At 40.7% G+C, this 17,175-nt stretch overlaps 1 protein-coding gene across 3 annotated transcripts; it reads left to right on the plus strand.

Moving 5' to 3' along the window:
- The first annotated feature begins 6,230 nt into the window (after positions 1-6,230).
- LOC133909607 (villin-2-like) lies at positions 6,231-16,362 on the plus strand. Of its 3 annotated transcripts, none has more exons than XM_062352112.1 (24): positions 6,231-6,508; positions 8,799-8,951; positions 9,092-9,191; positions 9,287-9,355; positions 9,438-9,674; positions 9,756-9,933; positions 10,023-10,155; positions 10,861-11,020; positions 11,100-11,256; positions 11,322-11,425; positions 11,531-11,689; positions 12,043-12,111; positions 12,197-12,265; positions 12,413-12,550; positions 12,785-12,913; positions 13,076-13,226; positions 13,391-13,401; positions 13,487-13,627; positions 13,714-13,839; positions 14,117-14,173; positions 14,405-14,503; positions 14,629-14,869; positions 15,138-15,451; positions 15,855-16,362. In XM_062352112.1, exons 2-24 carry the CDS (start codon positions 8,899-8,901, stop codon positions 15,966-15,968), a joined length of 3,009 nt encoding a protein of 1,002 aa, XP_062208096.1. In that variant the 5' UTR covers positions 6,231-6,508; positions 8,799-8,898; the 3' UTR covers positions 15,969-16,362. The 3 variants fall into 3 exon arrangements, with proteins under 3 accessions (XP_062208096.1, XP_062208097.1, XP_062208098.1); XM_062352113.1 differs by having other exon boundaries at positions 8,840-8,951; XM_062352114.1 differs by having other exon boundaries at positions 6,232-6,508; positions 15,204-15,451.
- Positions 16,363-17,175: the final 813 nt, after the last annotated feature.

Genomic DNA, 17,175 nt, shown 5'->3' on the forward strand with positions numbered 1-17,175 from the left:
TAATGGTTGTCTTCGCTTAAGGTTTTTTGTTTCCAGTAGTTAATTGTCTAGCATCTACTCAATATTCAAATACATCATTTTCCTTTGTATACCTTGATCTGTTATACACATTGACTTTAAATTTATTGGCTTATTCTATAAGTCAGATACTAATAATCTAGTCGGATTATTAAATTCAACAATTGTATACTCGTGTAGACCTACACTTCCAGTGCCACACAAAAAGTCCTAGGAATCATATCCACGGTTGCATGTGAATTAATCTTAGATTCCCTCAACACATTGTGTTCAGAAAATTAATGGCCTTTGCATCTAGCTTATTGAGTGATTAGCTATTTAGCTTATTACAAATTTAGTGAAATAAGCAAAACCAATCGGCTAACTAATCTCTTTATCTCTCTGCTACTTTTTTATATCTAGGCCTAGGGATGATAATCGAGTATGGTGGGTACGAGTAGTACTCACTTATACTTGTACCTATCAAATTTTACCCACCTGCGGGTATATACGCGAACGTTCACAGGCGAAGAGCGTGCACAAAACTCGTCGCCCGCGGGTACCCGTCATCCATAGGTATACTCGTTTACTCACCAGCCTTGAAATCAATACTCATTGTATCACTTACAGTATGACTGAAATTTGAAATCAATACTCAACATTTCAGCAATACAAGTACATAACTTAATACTCACTTACAACCCCTGAAATCAATACATCACACATATAGCCAGTGGCGGATCCAAAAGAATTGAGAAGGGTGTGCCTATTCTAGTACGACATATCACATTTCATATGCACTATATCACAAATTCAATAAAATTAAGGTTCAAATTAAGCAAAATGTAGTATAAATAGTGCAAATAAGAGTACCAGTTGGTTTTACATGAATATAAGTTGCAAATTATCTAAAAAAATATATAATTAATTTCACACAATGATAACCCATATTTTGGAAGAGCTTGATTACATTATCAATACTAACCTTTAAGAATATGTCTCGCTCTATAAATGCCATAAGACCATCATTCAATAGTTGATCACCCATATAATTTCTCAACTTATTCTTCACAAAAGTTATAGTAAAAAATACTCTTTCGACACTCGTCGTAGTCACCGGTAGGAGTAATAACAATTTGAGAAGTAAATAAATCAAGTTGTATGTCAAATGCTTTTGTGTTTGAATAAGCTTGACAGAGAGCTCATCAAGAGTCTTTACATCATTGAACCCACCATCACTTCTCATATCAATAATAAAGTTATCAAGTTGGAAAGGAAGTCTTGTTAAATCTATATTTGAAAACTCTTTGAGATAAAACTTGACAAGGTTCATTAGTTGCTCTTTATCATAAGAAGCAAATGAGTTTAGAGGATTTAAGGCTGAAATGCAAACAAGCAATTGCATATTAACCTTGTCAAACTTGTTACATAAAATAATAAGAAGCAAATGAGTTGAGAGGATTTAAAGAATTAATAACGAAATGCAAACCAACAAATGCATGTTAAACTTATCAAACCTGTTATCAAGCTCTTGATGAATGGTATCAATGACGCTAAGATATATTTCTCTTCTAAAATTATCATCATTTGTTTGCTTTGGGTAAAAACGTTGGGATCTCCCAAAAGGCTTATATCTACCATTGGGATTATGAACTTTAATGCGGTGCTTCATACAAAATGATGTGACTTTTTCTTGAAGAAATTCTTCACATCCAGCATCCCTCATGTGCTGCAAATCTATTCTTAGCCAAGCGACCAAGCATCATAGTATTAGCAATATCCTGCTCCCTTGTTTTCAAAGCTTGACATAAGTCATCTGTGTATCCAAGTATGACTAGCATCAAGCGTGCTATGAAAATAAAATAAAATTGTTAGACTCAACCTTGACGAACACACGCGGACACAGTGGAAACACATAGGAATTTTTGTGTTGCAACGCTGCAGGAACTTTTCTGCTATGTTCCTCTTATATAGCAGCAAGAAAGCAACTGTAAAACATGGTCTTAAACTATCTTTAATGGCCCTAATGGCTTTGATGACCTTAATGGCCCTAATGGCTTTAAAAAGAATAAAAACACCACTAATGGTGGTTGCTACATTAAGATTTATTCTGACATTATTCTCCTCCTAAATCTTGATGCACCTTATTGAGCTTCATGGAGACTAATCTTAGAATGAAGTTCATGTAACTTGACGCGGTCCCCGAGTTGCTCCTCCGTGCGGATGAACTCGACGTCGATAGGCCTTGATCTGCACTCCTAGATATAATGATAACGTGTATTGATGTGCTTGTTCCGATCGTGATGCACTGGATTTTTTACTAAAGAGATTGTGGACCTGTTGTCCACCTTCAAGACAGGAACGCTGGACTCTGAGCTGGGCATGTCACTAAGAAGTCATGCTAGCCAAACACCTTGGCACACCACGGAGGCTGCGGTGATATATTCTGCCTTACAGGACGACAGTGCCACCACCTTCTGTCTGGATGACTGCTAGGTGATGAGGTTGCCGTCGAGTAAGAAGGTTATCCCAGAGGTGCTCTTCCTATCATCAATGTCGATGTCCATGTCACTGTCGTTGTATGCCAACAGACACGACCACATGCTATTCTTCTTCCCGGCTATGTAGGGAACACCCAATATTCTTGTCCTTGCAACATAGCGCAGTATGTACTTTGACGACGATGAGGTGCTCTTCACATGGTGCCTTCATGAAGCGATTGATGTAGCCTACTGAGTAGGCCAGGTCTGGCCGAGTATGGATGAGGTACTGGAGGCTCCCAACTAAACTCCTGTAGAGAGTAGCATTGACCGACGGGGATGAGCTCGACTTGCTAAACTTGAGGCGTACCTCCATTAGAGTCTGACAGGGGTTGCAGTCCACCAATCCAGCCTTCTCCAGAATCTTCAGCGCGTAGGCAGATTTCCCGAGCTTGATATTGTCTAGGCTCTGGTGCACCTCGATGCCAAGGTAGTACGTGAACACTCCTAAATCGCTCATCCGAAATAAGTTCTTCATCTCTCCCTTGAACTCATGGATGCCACTAGTGTTGTCGCTAGTGATGATTAAGCCATCGACGTAGACGCCCACAATCAGCTGACTCCTGCTTTCACCTCGCGTGTACACTCCATGTTCGGAGCTACTACGATGAAACCTGAGTGTGAGCAGAGTGACGTCTAGCTTCTCATTCCAGGCGCGTGGTGCTTGGTGGAGGACAAAGAGAGCCTTGTGGAGACGTAGGATCTTGTTCTTGTGCTTGTTGTCAATGAAGCTAGGCGGCTGCGCGACGTACACCTCCTTTTAGAGATCACTATTCAAGAATGCCGACTTGACATCCATATGGTGAACCTCCCAGGATTGTTGCACAGCGATGGTGAGTAGGAGCCGCACCATCTCCAAACGAGTAACGGGGGCAAAGATCTCATCGAAGTCCACCCTCTGTCGCTAGAGGTATCCCTTGACAACGAGACGCGCCTTGTGCTTCAAAATGTCTCCATGCTAGTCGTGTTTTACTCTGTACATCTACTTTAGGCCGATCGCGCGGTGACCTGCAGGGAGATCAACAAGGCTTTAGGTCTTGTTGTCAGTAATGGAGTTCATCTCCTCCTGCATTGCCTTCCGTTAGCTGTCGCTTTGCTTCAGCGAAGCTGCTTGGTTCCTTGATGCTCACCATGTGAAGCTCGTCGAAGTCGAGTTGGTGTGATGCATACCCTCGTGGCGTTGTCGAACCGAGGATATTGTTGATAGTGCGGTAGCGCTGGGGATCATCTTGTTCAGCAGCCGCATCAAGCTCGGAGTTATGCGTGGGTTGTGTGACATGTTCAATCGTCACCGAAGTTTGATCTGTTGCAGCCACAAGTGTCGCAGCCTTTATTGACAAGACCCGATGGGTCCTCGCTAGGTTCGAATGCGGGGACATATTTTAACCCGATTAGTAATTTAGATGTGAAACAGGTTTTAAGTTTCAAGTTTCATGGTGGATGAGTTTTAATGAACCCGCACCCGTTGCCCTCCCTAGAAGAGCCGGATCATGGATGCAGCCTTTGAAATGGGAACATCGAACATGCATGGCAGCGGCAGATAGTATCATCCCTTGTCCAGGTAGCCACTTCACCTGCAACTATATATGCAGAGGAAAATGCTGCACCAGCAAGCAATTCCACATTGATCAGCAGCAGCAGAATCATCATGTCAAAACGAAACCCGGAAGGTCCGGAACCAATCATGAACTCTTCTCCTGCTCCTACTGCTAAGTCTGCTACACAGCATCGTGTTGTTCCCAACCTACAACGGCCCAAAACTGTAGCTCCATTATACTGTAAGGCCCTTTCTGGTTAGACAGGTTCGTGCTGTCACTTTTGCCAGTCGAGAGGCTGCCGGTTCCAGAGTGTCGCAACGCGAGAGCGGGCAGGCGGCCGTGGCGGCACATGGCATGCCGGTGAGGCGACGCCGCCCAGGCCCAGCAGCGCCCAGCGCCCAGCGCCCGTCGTCCCAACCCAAAAGGAGCTTGGAGCTAGTCATCGACGCCCACCTCAATCGATCACACGCCCTCTCACTGTACTGGCAGAACAGCAGCAGCAGCAGCAGCAGCAGCAGTTGTTTGGTGATCGAGGTCCCGTTTCTTGTGCAACAATTTCGCAGGCAAAAGAGAAAGACGCATCTGATATGAATCCCTCAAATTCATGTGTTCCAATCCAGCCGAGGTGCAAGAGTGGATTTTACTGTTGCTGATCACGGGCGTGGGTCCGATCAAATTGAAATGAAATGGCATCGCATGAGCTGGGCTGGGCTGGGTGGATCGATCTGACTCATGCGCTGCTGTGCTGCCTGCGTGCACGAGCCTGGCCATTATTGCGCCGTGTGGTGGCATGGCTAAGTTAGTCTAGTGTCGTAAAAGGAGCAACTAGTGTGCTGCTTTGCTTGCAACGAGGGAACTTTTTGCCCCCTAGGTTTGTTTACTCGTAAAGGAGGTATTGCACGGGAATCAAACAGTTTTAAGTTAAAGGACGCATTAAAAAATAGACGTCTACGATTTAGACTTATGGCATCTAAAAATCCATCTGTTTATCTACCTTCTAAATGTAGTTAGATAAGTAATTTTGTGAAAAATAAAAATAGATCTATAAGCAATTTAAAAACCAGATTGAGGTAATTTAGATAGAGTGTTCAATAAGTTTTATAAATAAATTAGAAATATTTAAAGGCAATATCAGATCTAGCTACTATAAATTTTTAATAAAAAATACGAATAATTTATGAACAATTTTATTGCAAGCAATTTTATATATTTTTAGCAGTAAAATAAGTGTGCATCATATAATATTAAAATATGCACGTATAATTTTTAGAATTTACCTAAGTCAAAACTTATGTGGTCTACGATCGAAGTAAAGTGAACTCTATCTCGAGACACTACTAATTCATCCTAGTTTTCTAAATATAATCTGTACTATATTAAACACGAGTTAGTTCTCGTGTTACATTTTTTCTCTACTCCCTTCTCATCTATTAAAAACATCTAAAATTTGACTAATTTATTCACTTTTATCATATATCCTATTTCTCTAGCCGCCTTCTGGCCCCCTCACTGGCTACCACTTTACTAATAAAAATAAATAAAAAAATATGAGAAAATATAGCGAAAAATCTCATCCTAATTTTTTAAAGACCACATCTAAAATCAAACTATTGCATCGCTCCCGATATATTTATTCAGCATTGCTCCCATAACACATCTAATATTTATGATTAATATTACCACATCTAATATTTATATTTTTATTATAGTACACATACACTTAGCTAGTAAACAAAATATGTTGGGCCATGAGTTGAAGTGCGGCGGTAAAAAAGGGAAGCAATCAAACACATGTAGAATTTTTACATTTTAATCATTTTAAAAAATATATTCTACAAGTAGATCGCTATAAAAAATAATTCTGAAATGATCATTTTGCACGATACCCTGACAATTGATATCGTTGTAGTTATCACATATGATATTGTACTACAACTTATGATATTCTATGTTGTACTTGCAAGGTTATATATAACATCTATCACAATGTCAATTACCACGACATCGTGCTATTTAACAACACTAATAGTCATGGTGTAAAAAATATCTATTTTTAGAGATTATTTTCCCGTAGCGTAGAAAAAGTTTTTAAAAATGACCCAAATCTAAAAACTCGACGCAAACAAAGCCGGGGTGCTACGACAGTATCGTATCGTATCCCAGAAGTATCGTGCTGCGTAGACGGGAAGAGGCAGCACTGCTGCTTCTTCGCTCGTCCCTATTTACGTTCGCCACTAACTCCGATCCAGGTGGCTCCCCCTCTCCCATTCCGCCCTTCTCTTCGCCTCTCCGCGTGATCCAGTGATCAGTGAATTCCCCTCTCCCTGACCCGGCGATCGGCGCAACCCCTCACTTCCGACGTGCAGATCGGCCGACTTCGCGGGCTCTCCACCGACCTCCGCGCCGGCCGACCACGCATCGATCCAGATCCAGGTATCCTTCCTTCCTCCGCGATTGCACGTCTCTTCCTCCTCCCGCAGGCGTCCTCGTTACGCCTGGAATGGCGGGGAGCGGAGATCCGCCCGGAGTTGAGTTGATTCCGCCTTTTTGCTGGTTAGGATGGCCTAGCTCGCTTCGACGGATTGCTCCTTTTGTTCCGCACAATCTCTTCTCTGCCGGGACCCCAATATTTCCTCCTGGGATCACCGATTTTGTCTCGGATTCGTTTGCTGCCAAGCGGAGTACTAATATCGGTTTACTATTTTCCAAAATTTTGGGAGTTCTAACTGAACACCCACCTGCCGCGAAGCAGTCCATCGTGTTGTCTCGCTGGAAGCCATTCTCATGATTCCGAGCCGCCGCAACCTTGCACGCAGAAGCCAAGTGGATTGCGTGATCAGCACCGACATTTGACTCGACCCATTATACTACGCCCAGTTGCTATCTTTATTATAGACAGGATAAACTCTGAAGCGCGTACACAAATAGCGATGCTGGGCTTGCTGCTGCCTGCTCTAGCGGGATATTTGATATTTGAAGGGTGGAAGGCCATCAAAGCCAAGAGTGACAGATGCCCCTGTGTTGGAATCCAATCAAGCAACCATATAGCACTAGTTATGAACAAGGGGACAGCAACAGCACAGATATGCCAAGGATGACGAATGCCTCTTTTTTCAAGAGTCAAATGGAAAGGGCAACATTACAAGATAGCATATAGTGTTTCTTAGGGGTACAATTTTGGAATTTCCTTACACGTACTTGGTCACAGCAGATATTTAGGGTCATGCAGATCAATTTTGAACAGCTGTTGAAGCTGCTAACGGTTACTTAGGCAACTCTGTGGACTAAAACTATGAGCAACTAAACATGTACTTTTAAGGGAAAGGGATACAAAGCATCACCTACCTTCCAATAACCTGTATTTGGATCAGCTACAACTACCACTATTCACTTGCTACCGATTGTTTTAGGGCAATGCAGAAAAAACAGCACCAATGGCGATTTACGCAAAGGTTTTTTTTGTTGTTGTTGTTGCTATTAGCACTAGTTGGAACCCATATTTGAAGAACGGTCGATAAGTCTCTCAAGTACGGGTTCAAATGCAAAACAAGTTGTAAGTTAAATCAATTTAATCAATGTGATATCTCACATCCCTACTTCAATCGCACGGACATAATGAATGTTTCTCAGCCCAATACACAGAATTTTAGCAAAGCAATACCATAATTGGTCAGCAGTGGAGATAAAACTGAGACTGATAAGCTGAGCCTGATGACCAAAACTAACCAAAGAGAAATGTTTGATTGATAGGAGAGGCAAGTGAGAAACACTTGTGAAGAATCCGAGTGAAATAGATGGAAATCAGCTGATTGGTGTGGAAAGTAAACTAATGATTAAATGAGCGAATTAATGGAAGTGGATAACATTATTACATATCTACATATCCAAGGTGACAAGCAATGGCAAGGCTGAATAGGAAGCGTAGCTCAAGCTACTTGTACAGATGGTTTTCATGTTTAAGAAATGGCTTATCTACACTGTTATCACAACACATGTGGCATGGAATGAATGCCCATAAGTGCAGTCAATGGCACAAAAGGAGTGTGCCGATGCGCTTGGGCGAGGCACAGCAAGGCATCATGCTAAACACCTCAAAGTGTGCATCTTTATACTCAAGGTGCAAGGTCGTTAGGTGTGCACCTTGCCGACAAACCTCGACCATCTCTTGGTTGTGTGACGATAAACCAATGTTTTGAAAAGCTACTCGATTGCCCAACCCATTTGTTCACCAATTATACTGCCTAATTGGAAGGTTTCCCATTTTTTTTAGACTGTATGTAAACTGAGGGGTTGCCCATTCTTTCTTGGCCGACTATCAGGCCTAATTGGCCAGCTTTTACAACAGTACAATGAGGTCCTACGAATCTATAGGGAGAGGAGCTTTTCCTAGAGGAGTTAGAAGGAGGGATGAGACTTCTATCAATGGGGTTTGGAGGAGAATGAGGTTCTTATGGAAAAATGTTCATTAATGAACATCTATAAAACAAATAGAAATTTCGCATTGTTAACATTAGAGCTCCATCTAGCTCAAGGTACAATTCTGAATCATGAGAATTATCCATACTTTGCGAATTATATATATGAAATCTGGTTCGAAACTTCTTTATCTATCTTGCTTGCAATTGGTGTTTTGGTTTACTATGTTTCCTTTTTCTTGTTGGGTTGATTGAACACACTTTTTTTTATTGTTAATTGATTTCCTTTATTTCTTTTCCATTTTCAGCATATGGTGTGTCTCTAATATTCAGCGCACTTGTTGTACAGTGGAGCCATCTTCTACCATTTTTTTTTCTTCAAAGTAATCCTGGTAAAGTTGCTCCCTGATGTCAACTGCAAAAGTGTTGGATCCTGCTTTTCAAGGAGCTGGCCAGAAAGTGTATCCGTTCACATGATTGTCAGTCTATTCTGTTGCTTTTTTGAGAAATTATCTTTGATATAGTTTTGTTGTTAGTTAAAGCTTGCAAGTGTAGACCTTCATTGTTTATTTATGTCTATGTATCCCTTAGCATCATTTAGTGGGACAGAAATATGGCGAATTGAAGATTTTAAGCCAGTTCAGTTACCAAAATCTGATCACGGTAAATTCTACTGTGGAGATTCATACATAGTTCTGCAGGTGCCTGCTTGCCTTTATTCTCATAATCCCTTTTGACACATTTTTCTATTTGTCCATAAGGCAAAAAGTTGTAAATTATTGTTTATCTTTTGTAGACAACCTGTACTAAAGGCGGTGCTTATCTGTACGACATCCACTTCTGGATTGGGAAAGATTCGAGTCAAGTACACACTTGTGATCTTAATTTCTGCATTACTTAGAAGTACCATTTCCAGCATTCCTTGTGACTATGTGTCTTTATTGCAGGATGAAGCTGGGACTGCAGCCATCAAGACAGTTGAACTTGATTCTATCCTTGGTGGTCGTGCAATCCAGCATAGGGAACTCCAAAGTTATGAATCTGACAAATTCCTGTCATACTTCAAGCCTTGCATTATACCTTTGGAGGGTGGTTTCGCATCTGGGTTCAAAAAGCCTGAAGAGGAAAAGTTTGAAACACGACTGTATATTTGCAGAGGGAAGAGAGCTATTCGGGTTAAAGAGGTATGGAAAATTTTGTTCCCATGCTGCTCATCCTTTTCAATTTTCAGCTAAATAATTCCATATGCCTCCTCCTTTGTTCAGGTTCCCTTTGCTCGTTCATCATTAAACCACGATGATGTGTTTATCTTGGATGCTGAAAATAAGATATATCAGTTTAATGGTGCTAACTCGAATATCCAAGAAAGGGCCAAAGCATTGGAAGTGATCCAACATTTAAAGGAGAAGTACCATGGGGGTGTGTGCGATGTTGCCATAGTCGGTGAGGGGACATCTGAACTTTGTATTGGCACATGTCAGCCGGTGCACAACTCTCTTCTCTACTCTTATGGGTTTTTTTTTTTATGTCAGATGATGGGAAATTACAAGCAGAGGGCGACTCTGGTGAATTCTGGGTTCTTTTTGGAGGTTTTGCACCAATTGGAAAAAAAACCGTGAACGACGATGATGTTGTACTTGAAACTACAGCACCAAAGCTCTACAGGTATTTCCCGTGACAGTCTCACATTGTTGTGAAAATCATGTGGTGGGTAGTTCATCCCTGAAAATGTTCAAATTAATAATTCTCTTTTAGTAATGTGCAGAGGAAAATTACAGCAAGTCAGCAATTAAAGAATGATTTTTTTCCCAAAATTTTCATCAACTGCTGTAAATCAGATGGATGCTTAGTTTCTGTTTTTTAAATAGGCTTCTATTCCATTGTTGTATCTAAGGTACCTGCAGGTATACTGCTGCTTTGCTTGGCATTGCTTTGGTTTAATCTGCACGTCTGTCTTACTGCTTTTGATATATTACCTACTTGAGAGCATTTCCTTCTGGAGCCATCAAAACAAAATCTTAGTAGAATGGATAAAGCTTCTCTGAATAGCAAATTTTCACAACGCAAAGCAGCATAGCAACTGCAAACCGGATGTACCTTGTATTCTTTGGTGCCCCTTTATTTTTTCTGCACTGCTAGGCTATCAAATGGCAATTGTTGCACTATCAATGTTGACCAATTGATGTTGGAAGCAAATGTCCATATATACCACGTATCAGAAATTGTCGAGTGAGTCCATGCTATGGCTCAGGGGTGCCGGAAGTATATTTCCATGTCTTGCGCCTACAGATTTTATCAGACTTTAGCTTCTTTCTGTCCCCTATCGCCTTCTGTATTTTACTGTTACATCATCAAATGTACTCCATGCAGCATCAATGACGGTCAATTGAAGTTGGAAGACACTGCTCTTACAAAAGCTGTGCTTGAGAATACCAAATGTTTCTTACTTGACTGTGGAGCTGAAATATATGTATGGGTTGGCCGGGTAACACAAATGGAGGATAGAAAATCTGCCAGTAAGGCGGTTGAGGTAAATGCTTGAATCTTTCTTCTATGTTCTTTGCTTCCATTTCTTATATGCAACGCTTTCATGGTTTTGCTTCTTGCAGGAATTCATTATCAATCAAAAACGGCCAAAGACAACAAGAGTGACTCAAGTGATTCAAGGTTATGAGAGTCATGCTTTCAAGTCCAAGTTTGAATCATGGCCAGTGGGTAATGCCGCCGGGAACTCTGGTGCAGAGGAAGGACGGGGAAAAGTTGCAGGTATTTCATTCAATTACAAGGATAATGAAATTTCCCCTTTGATTACTGCTAATTTTTTTTTCCAGCTTTATTGAAGCAACAAGGTGTTGATGTCAAGGGAGCTGCAAAAAGCAGCCCTCCAGTAGATGAGGAAGTTCCTCCTTTGCTTGAAGGCGGTGGAAAACTCGAGGTTGTGCTGATCAATGTTCCTCTTTATGGGCTTCATTGTTTAAAACAAGTAGTTAGAAAAGACATTTGATGGGTATGTCCTTACCCAATAAAAATTGTAATTCAGGTATGGTGCGTTGATGGCAATGCTAAGACTGCCCTGCCAAAAGAAGACATTGGAAAGTTTTACAGTGGAGACTGTTATATCATTCTCTACACATATCATTCAGGCGACAAGAAAGAAGAATATTATCTCAATTACTGGATTGGGAAGGATAGCTTGGCGGTAATAACACTTTGCATGCTGCCACACTTGCTCTGTGGTCTTAAGCTGTTTTGCACCATGTCCGCCTTTCTATTGCTGTGCTTAGAATTTCTGTGCGTGATCACCACTTTATCTTGGTGATGTGGCATTTATTGTTTCATTGGTTTAGTATTTGTTAATACCATTTAATGGTTTTAATCAGAACATATTTCTTAGACTTTCAACCCAACTATTTCGATCCATTTGCTAAACTCGTGCCATAAGTTCTTTTGAAGTTAGTTGGTACTTGTTCTTTCCTTTCTGCAATAATAGAACTTGTGCACTTGTACAAGCGAGCTGGATCTATGTTTACTTTTTTGGTTTATGCTTTGCAGGATGATCATACGATGGCATCTCAATTAGCTAATACAATGTGGAATTCATTGAAAGGACGGCCTGTTCTGGTGCTGCATTTCATCTCATTTCATATGTGGCTACAATATTTGTTCATAAGCGAAGACTTTTGAGTTATTTGCAGTTGTTTTGTAGGGGCGTATTTATCAAGGGAAGGAGCCACCACAGTTTGTTGCTCTTTTTCAACCCATGGTTATCTTGAAGGTACACACATTAAGCCTGCCAAACATGATTGTTTGTTCCTTTTTTATGTTATTTTTCAGTAAATGATGTATAGATCTGAGTATTACATAGTCTTCTACTAGGTAAAGGTTGAATAATATGTTTCTGGCAAATCAATAAATCATGTAGGGTGGAATTGGATCTGGATACAAGAAGCTCATAGAAGAAAAGGGCATGACTGATGAGACTTATTCTGCTGAAGGCATAGCTCTAATTCGAGTATCTGGGACATCAATCCACAACAATAAGGCGCTTCAAGTTGATGCGGTAATACCTAGCTCTATCTGTTATTCTTGTTGATATTAATGGATCTTTTCATTGAAGGCTTTTTTATTACCTCTAAGAACGAAGTATAATGTGCAAGCTGTACAAGAAGTCCTTGTTAAATATGCAATGAGTGTGTGATTGTAGTGTGATATTTTAGAATATATGGACTCAACAGTTATGGAGTGAAACAACCTCCACAAAGAGCTTTAATGAAATCCAGTTGCTATTTTGTAGGTGGCAACATCTTTAAGCTCAACGGAGTGTTTCGTATTGCAATCCGGGAATGCAATGTTTACGTGGCTTGGCAATTCTAGCACTTACGAGCAGCATCAGTGGGCAGCGAAAGTTTCTGAGTTTTTTAAGGTATGGGGGCACCTTTAAACAGTTCTAAGAATATCAATTAAAATCTCATCACTTATTTTAAGTAGTCCTTCAAATCCTTTAGAACATCCAAAACTTTCGGAAGCCCTGACTTTTCCCTAGTGTAATATCCCTTACTAAGATTTGATCTTTCCAATCTTACAGCCTGGTGTGGCAGTGAAGCATTGCAAGGAGGGGACAGAGAGTTCTGCTTTCTGGTTTGCTCTTGGTGGAAAACAGGGCTATACAAACAGAAACGCCGCTCAGGATATTATAGCTAGAGAGCCTCACTTGTATGCCTTCTCATTTAAGAATGGTTAGTTGTTGTAAATTTCTTCCTTCCCTTCATCCAGTTATGCATCTCTATGAAGTTTCTCTTTCCTTTCATTCATTTGAAATATCTGTATTATACAAGTTTTTGGTCTAATAATCTTTTTGTTGCTTTGGTTTGTTTATGATAACATGATCCTCATTGATCAGGGAGACTGGAGGTTAGTCCTCTTAAACTTGCTCTCGTTAGATCTATTCCTCCGTATCGCACAGTTCAGGGTATGTGATTTCTATGGGCTTCTGCAGGTTACTGAGATCTTCAACTTTTCCCAAGATGATTTGTTAACTGAAGACATGATGATATTTGACACACATGGTGAGGTCTTCATTTGGATTGGTCAGTGCGTCGAATCAAAAGAAAAGCAGAAGGCATTTGATATTGGCCAGGTATAACCTGAAGCCTTGACCTTATTGCTTTGGTTTGCTGTTGTTCCACCATTATGCAGCATGTGATGATTACTTTTTTTCTCCAGAAATACATAGAGCATGCAAATTCTATTGAAGATCTTTCTCCGTATGTACCACTATATAAAGTCATAGAAGGGAATGAACCATGCTTTTTCAAGACATACTTCTCTTGGGATAATACAAAATCCGTGGTATGCTCTTGGATATCTCATTACAAGTTACTATTTATCTTGATTTTGCTGTTCTATCTGGTATTAATCATATGTGGGATAGGGTGTTTTACGTAAGTTAATATAAGTCGATTTCTGCTGCAAGGTTATGGTTAAGTTACTTTCCAGAGGTAGTCTTCATTATTTTCACCAAGCTCTCTTAGGCATGCTTAGCTATTCGTGCTGCTTCCTATGCTAGTGTGCTAGCACATGTTACAGACTACATGATAATAACTAATGAGTTTCATGCTTTATACAGGTTCATGGAAATTCGTTCCAGAAGAAACTCTCACTACTTTTTGGATTGCGTTCTGAGGTAAGCCTGAGATTTAAGTTTAAGATACAAAGTTAGATATTATATACACATGCTCATCGTGAATGAGCTTTTTGGACATTAACAAGTTGGTTTCTATTTTGCTTTTACGTGATGGACTTGATATTTACATGAGCAATCATTTGAACTGAAGAAAATTCCATTGAATCAATGTTTGGAATATGCAAATATATATTAAACTAGTACGATCGTTATAGCATAGTCCTTTTGTAGAGCGCATCTAAGAGTTCTGGTAATGGTGGACCCACTCAAAGGGCATCTGCATTAGCAGCTCTATCATCTGCATTCAATCCATCTTCCCAACAAAAGCAGGTAAGTTTTATTCAGTTGATTTGATTCCTCACGAAAATGTTGATACATTTCGAGTTTTCGACTAAAATAATGATACATTTTTTTGAGGAAGTGCCCGTGTAACTAGCTTATTGATCCCTTTTCAGTCTAATGAGAGGCCTAAAAGCACAGGCGATGGACCCACTCAACGCGCCTCAGCACTTGCTGCCTTATCTAATGCATTTAATCCATCCTCAAAAACCAAAACCCCTTCTCCGTCTCGTTCAGGTCGAGGTTCTCAAAGAGCAGCTGCAGTAGCTGCACTGTCCTCTGTACTGACTGCTGAGCAATCTGGATCTTCAGAAAATCTTCGAGCTAGCAAGGCTAGCAGCACAGCAGATAAGACTGGTAGAGCTGTACCTTCCTTTTCAGTTTCCCATCTTTTAAGGAATAACATGGCAAAAATATGGAAACTGGAAGTTTCATTATCATAGTATTAGGCATTTTTGGGTTATCTGATTAGTATTTCTTGTTTCTTCGAAATGTTTTTATTTAGTCTTGCTTTCATTTGGTTTGCAAGTGTAGCCTTGGAACACTGGAGCATGTCTATTTGATTTTGTTATTATACTATGGAGTGGCTTCTTTATGTAGACCTGACTGACGGAATGAATCATAGGTGAAGGCCATTACAGACTTGCTGGCATATCCCCCCTTCAAAATTTGACTCCTTTAATCAATGCAGACACCGACAGGGTCATAATAACTCCATCTGGTACATCTTCTCCTCAGTCTGAAGCTGGGGATTCTTCTGTATTTCACCAAGAGAAAGATGCTGCAGTAGATGGGGCACCATCTGAGGCTGACGGAGCAGAGTCTGAGGCCCAAGAGGAAGAAACAACAGAGAATGTGGGTGAAGCAACATTTAGCTACGACCGCTTGATATCCAAGTCTACCGATCCAGTTCGTGGGATAGATTACAAACGCAGAGAGGTTTGTTCTGGAAACACGTTTTTATCTCTTGAATCTGAATGTACTTGCTTATTCTTTCTTATAAAGGATTTTCTTTGGGTTCCTTTAATGACTGAAAATCTGAAATGTGAATACATGTTTTGTTGTTTGCTGGTCAGTAGTGATTACGTTGGCCTTTAGGCTGCAGCTAAATTGCTGATGCTTTTGTCTGTTATATGGATGCAGCCTGTTATATTCATGCATTTTGTTCCACCGGTTCTCTAGTCTTAGGACAACTCCTTTGCTCCTTCTATAATTATACATATGTTCTTTTTTGCTCATTTGAACCAACTCTATTCATGCTCGAGTTCGCTTGAAAGAGGTTTACACTAGGAAGAAGGTTTGTCAGGTTAATTTTAATTGAACAGCTCTATTGATTCTGCAGGCATACTTATCAGACAGTGAATTCCAAAGTGTTTTTGGCATGATTAAGGATGCGTTCTACCAACAGCCAAGTTGGAAGCAAGAACTACAGAAACGGAAAGCAGATCTCTTCTAAGATCATGCTCCTGAACAAGCCTTGTTTCTAGTGTCTACTACAAAATGAGATCCCCTTCTCATGGTTGGTCCCATGAGAGTAAGTCTATTCTATTGTTGGTCATTCTCTGTGGACGGCTACTGGTGGCTTGCTCAGTTGGTTTTTGCAAATTTATAGGTCAATTCTTTTATTTGTACATGGCCTGAGTTGTGTTGCTTGTGAGGTCCTAATACGCTCTAGCTTGCTTTATGACTGTCCATATGTGTATATCTTTTTCATGCGTTTGTCACGTATGGTCATTTCCTGGTAGGTCATCATTGTATTGTCATTCGGATGTATTGCACACAAAAATATTTGTGCTATCTGTTTGCTGTTGATGGTTGACGATTGTTGGGGCTTGGAACCCTCTGTTAAATTCGTCCATTTTGTACAAATAAGTTGCAATGTGACATGCATATTTTTATTGTCCTCACGCAAGTCGCATGCATGGTTGTGAAGTCAATTAGGGTGTATTTAGTTGGAGGGATTTTTTTTTTTATGAGAGATGATTATAGTTTTATTTAGATGTTAGGTTGGAGGATAAGCTTGATGTGATGATTTAGAGTGAATACTCTTAGATGCTAGATGAATCTATCTGTCAAAAACTGTTGGACGGAGCTATTTATATTTTGGATGAGCTTTATTCTTTTTGATAGCACACTTTAAACGATAATACCTTTTCAACCTTTATCCGATTTACGATCCGATTGACCATCAGAGATCCAGTTTGGCCATCAGAGTTATTTTAAAATTAGAACTGCAAAATTTGAGAACTCGATTGGAGGTTGGAGCCTGCTTAGCGACAAAAGCAGGACCTCTAGTGGACATTTGATGCTGCTAACAATGCATTTGATCCAGATCATAAGACACCAGCATCCCCTGCTGCGACCTATCAAAAAGGATGATCCGGTTGCAGTGTGGGTGAATCGCGACAACACTCCGATCGGCGATTCCGTTGTAGGCCCAATCAGATCAAAGTTGCGAAAGCAGTGCTTGAAGATCCCCACGTCGCCGACGTGGTCCGGGAGAACATAAACCGATATCGTGACCCCCGAGAGTGGCCAAGGAAGCAACGATTACTCCCTTCGATGCTGCGGTGGCGGATGACCCTCCGTGTCAACGGCGGCGACCGCGCCGTGGAGCGTAGTGAAATGCAGGAGCCCGTCGAGGCAGGTGAAGCTCCTCATGA

Source organism: Phragmites australis, chromosome 2, assembly GCF_958298935.1.
Source record: "Phragmites australis chromosome 2, lpPhrAust1.1, whole genome shotgun sequence".
NCBI classification, from domain to species: domain Eukaryota; kingdom Viridiplantae; phylum Streptophyta; class Magnoliopsida; order Poales; family Poaceae; genus Phragmites; species Phragmites australis.

What these genes read in the sequence shown, in the direction of transcription:
- LOC133909607 (XM_062352112.1), top strand. Translation starts at nt 8,899, where the DNA reads ATGTCAACTGCAAAAGTGTTGGATCCTGCTTTTCAAGGAGCTGGCCAG. An exon ending in ATTCATACATAGTTCTGCAG is followed by an intron (nt 9,192 to 9,286) that starts GTGCCTGCTTGC and finishes TATCTTTTGTAG; the next exon opens with ACAACCTGTACTAAAGGCGG. An exon ending in TTTTTGGATTGCGTTCTGAG is followed by an intron (nt 14,174 to 14,404) that starts GTAAGCCTGAGA and finishes GTCCTTTTGTAG; the next exon opens with AGCGCATCTAAGAGTTCTGG.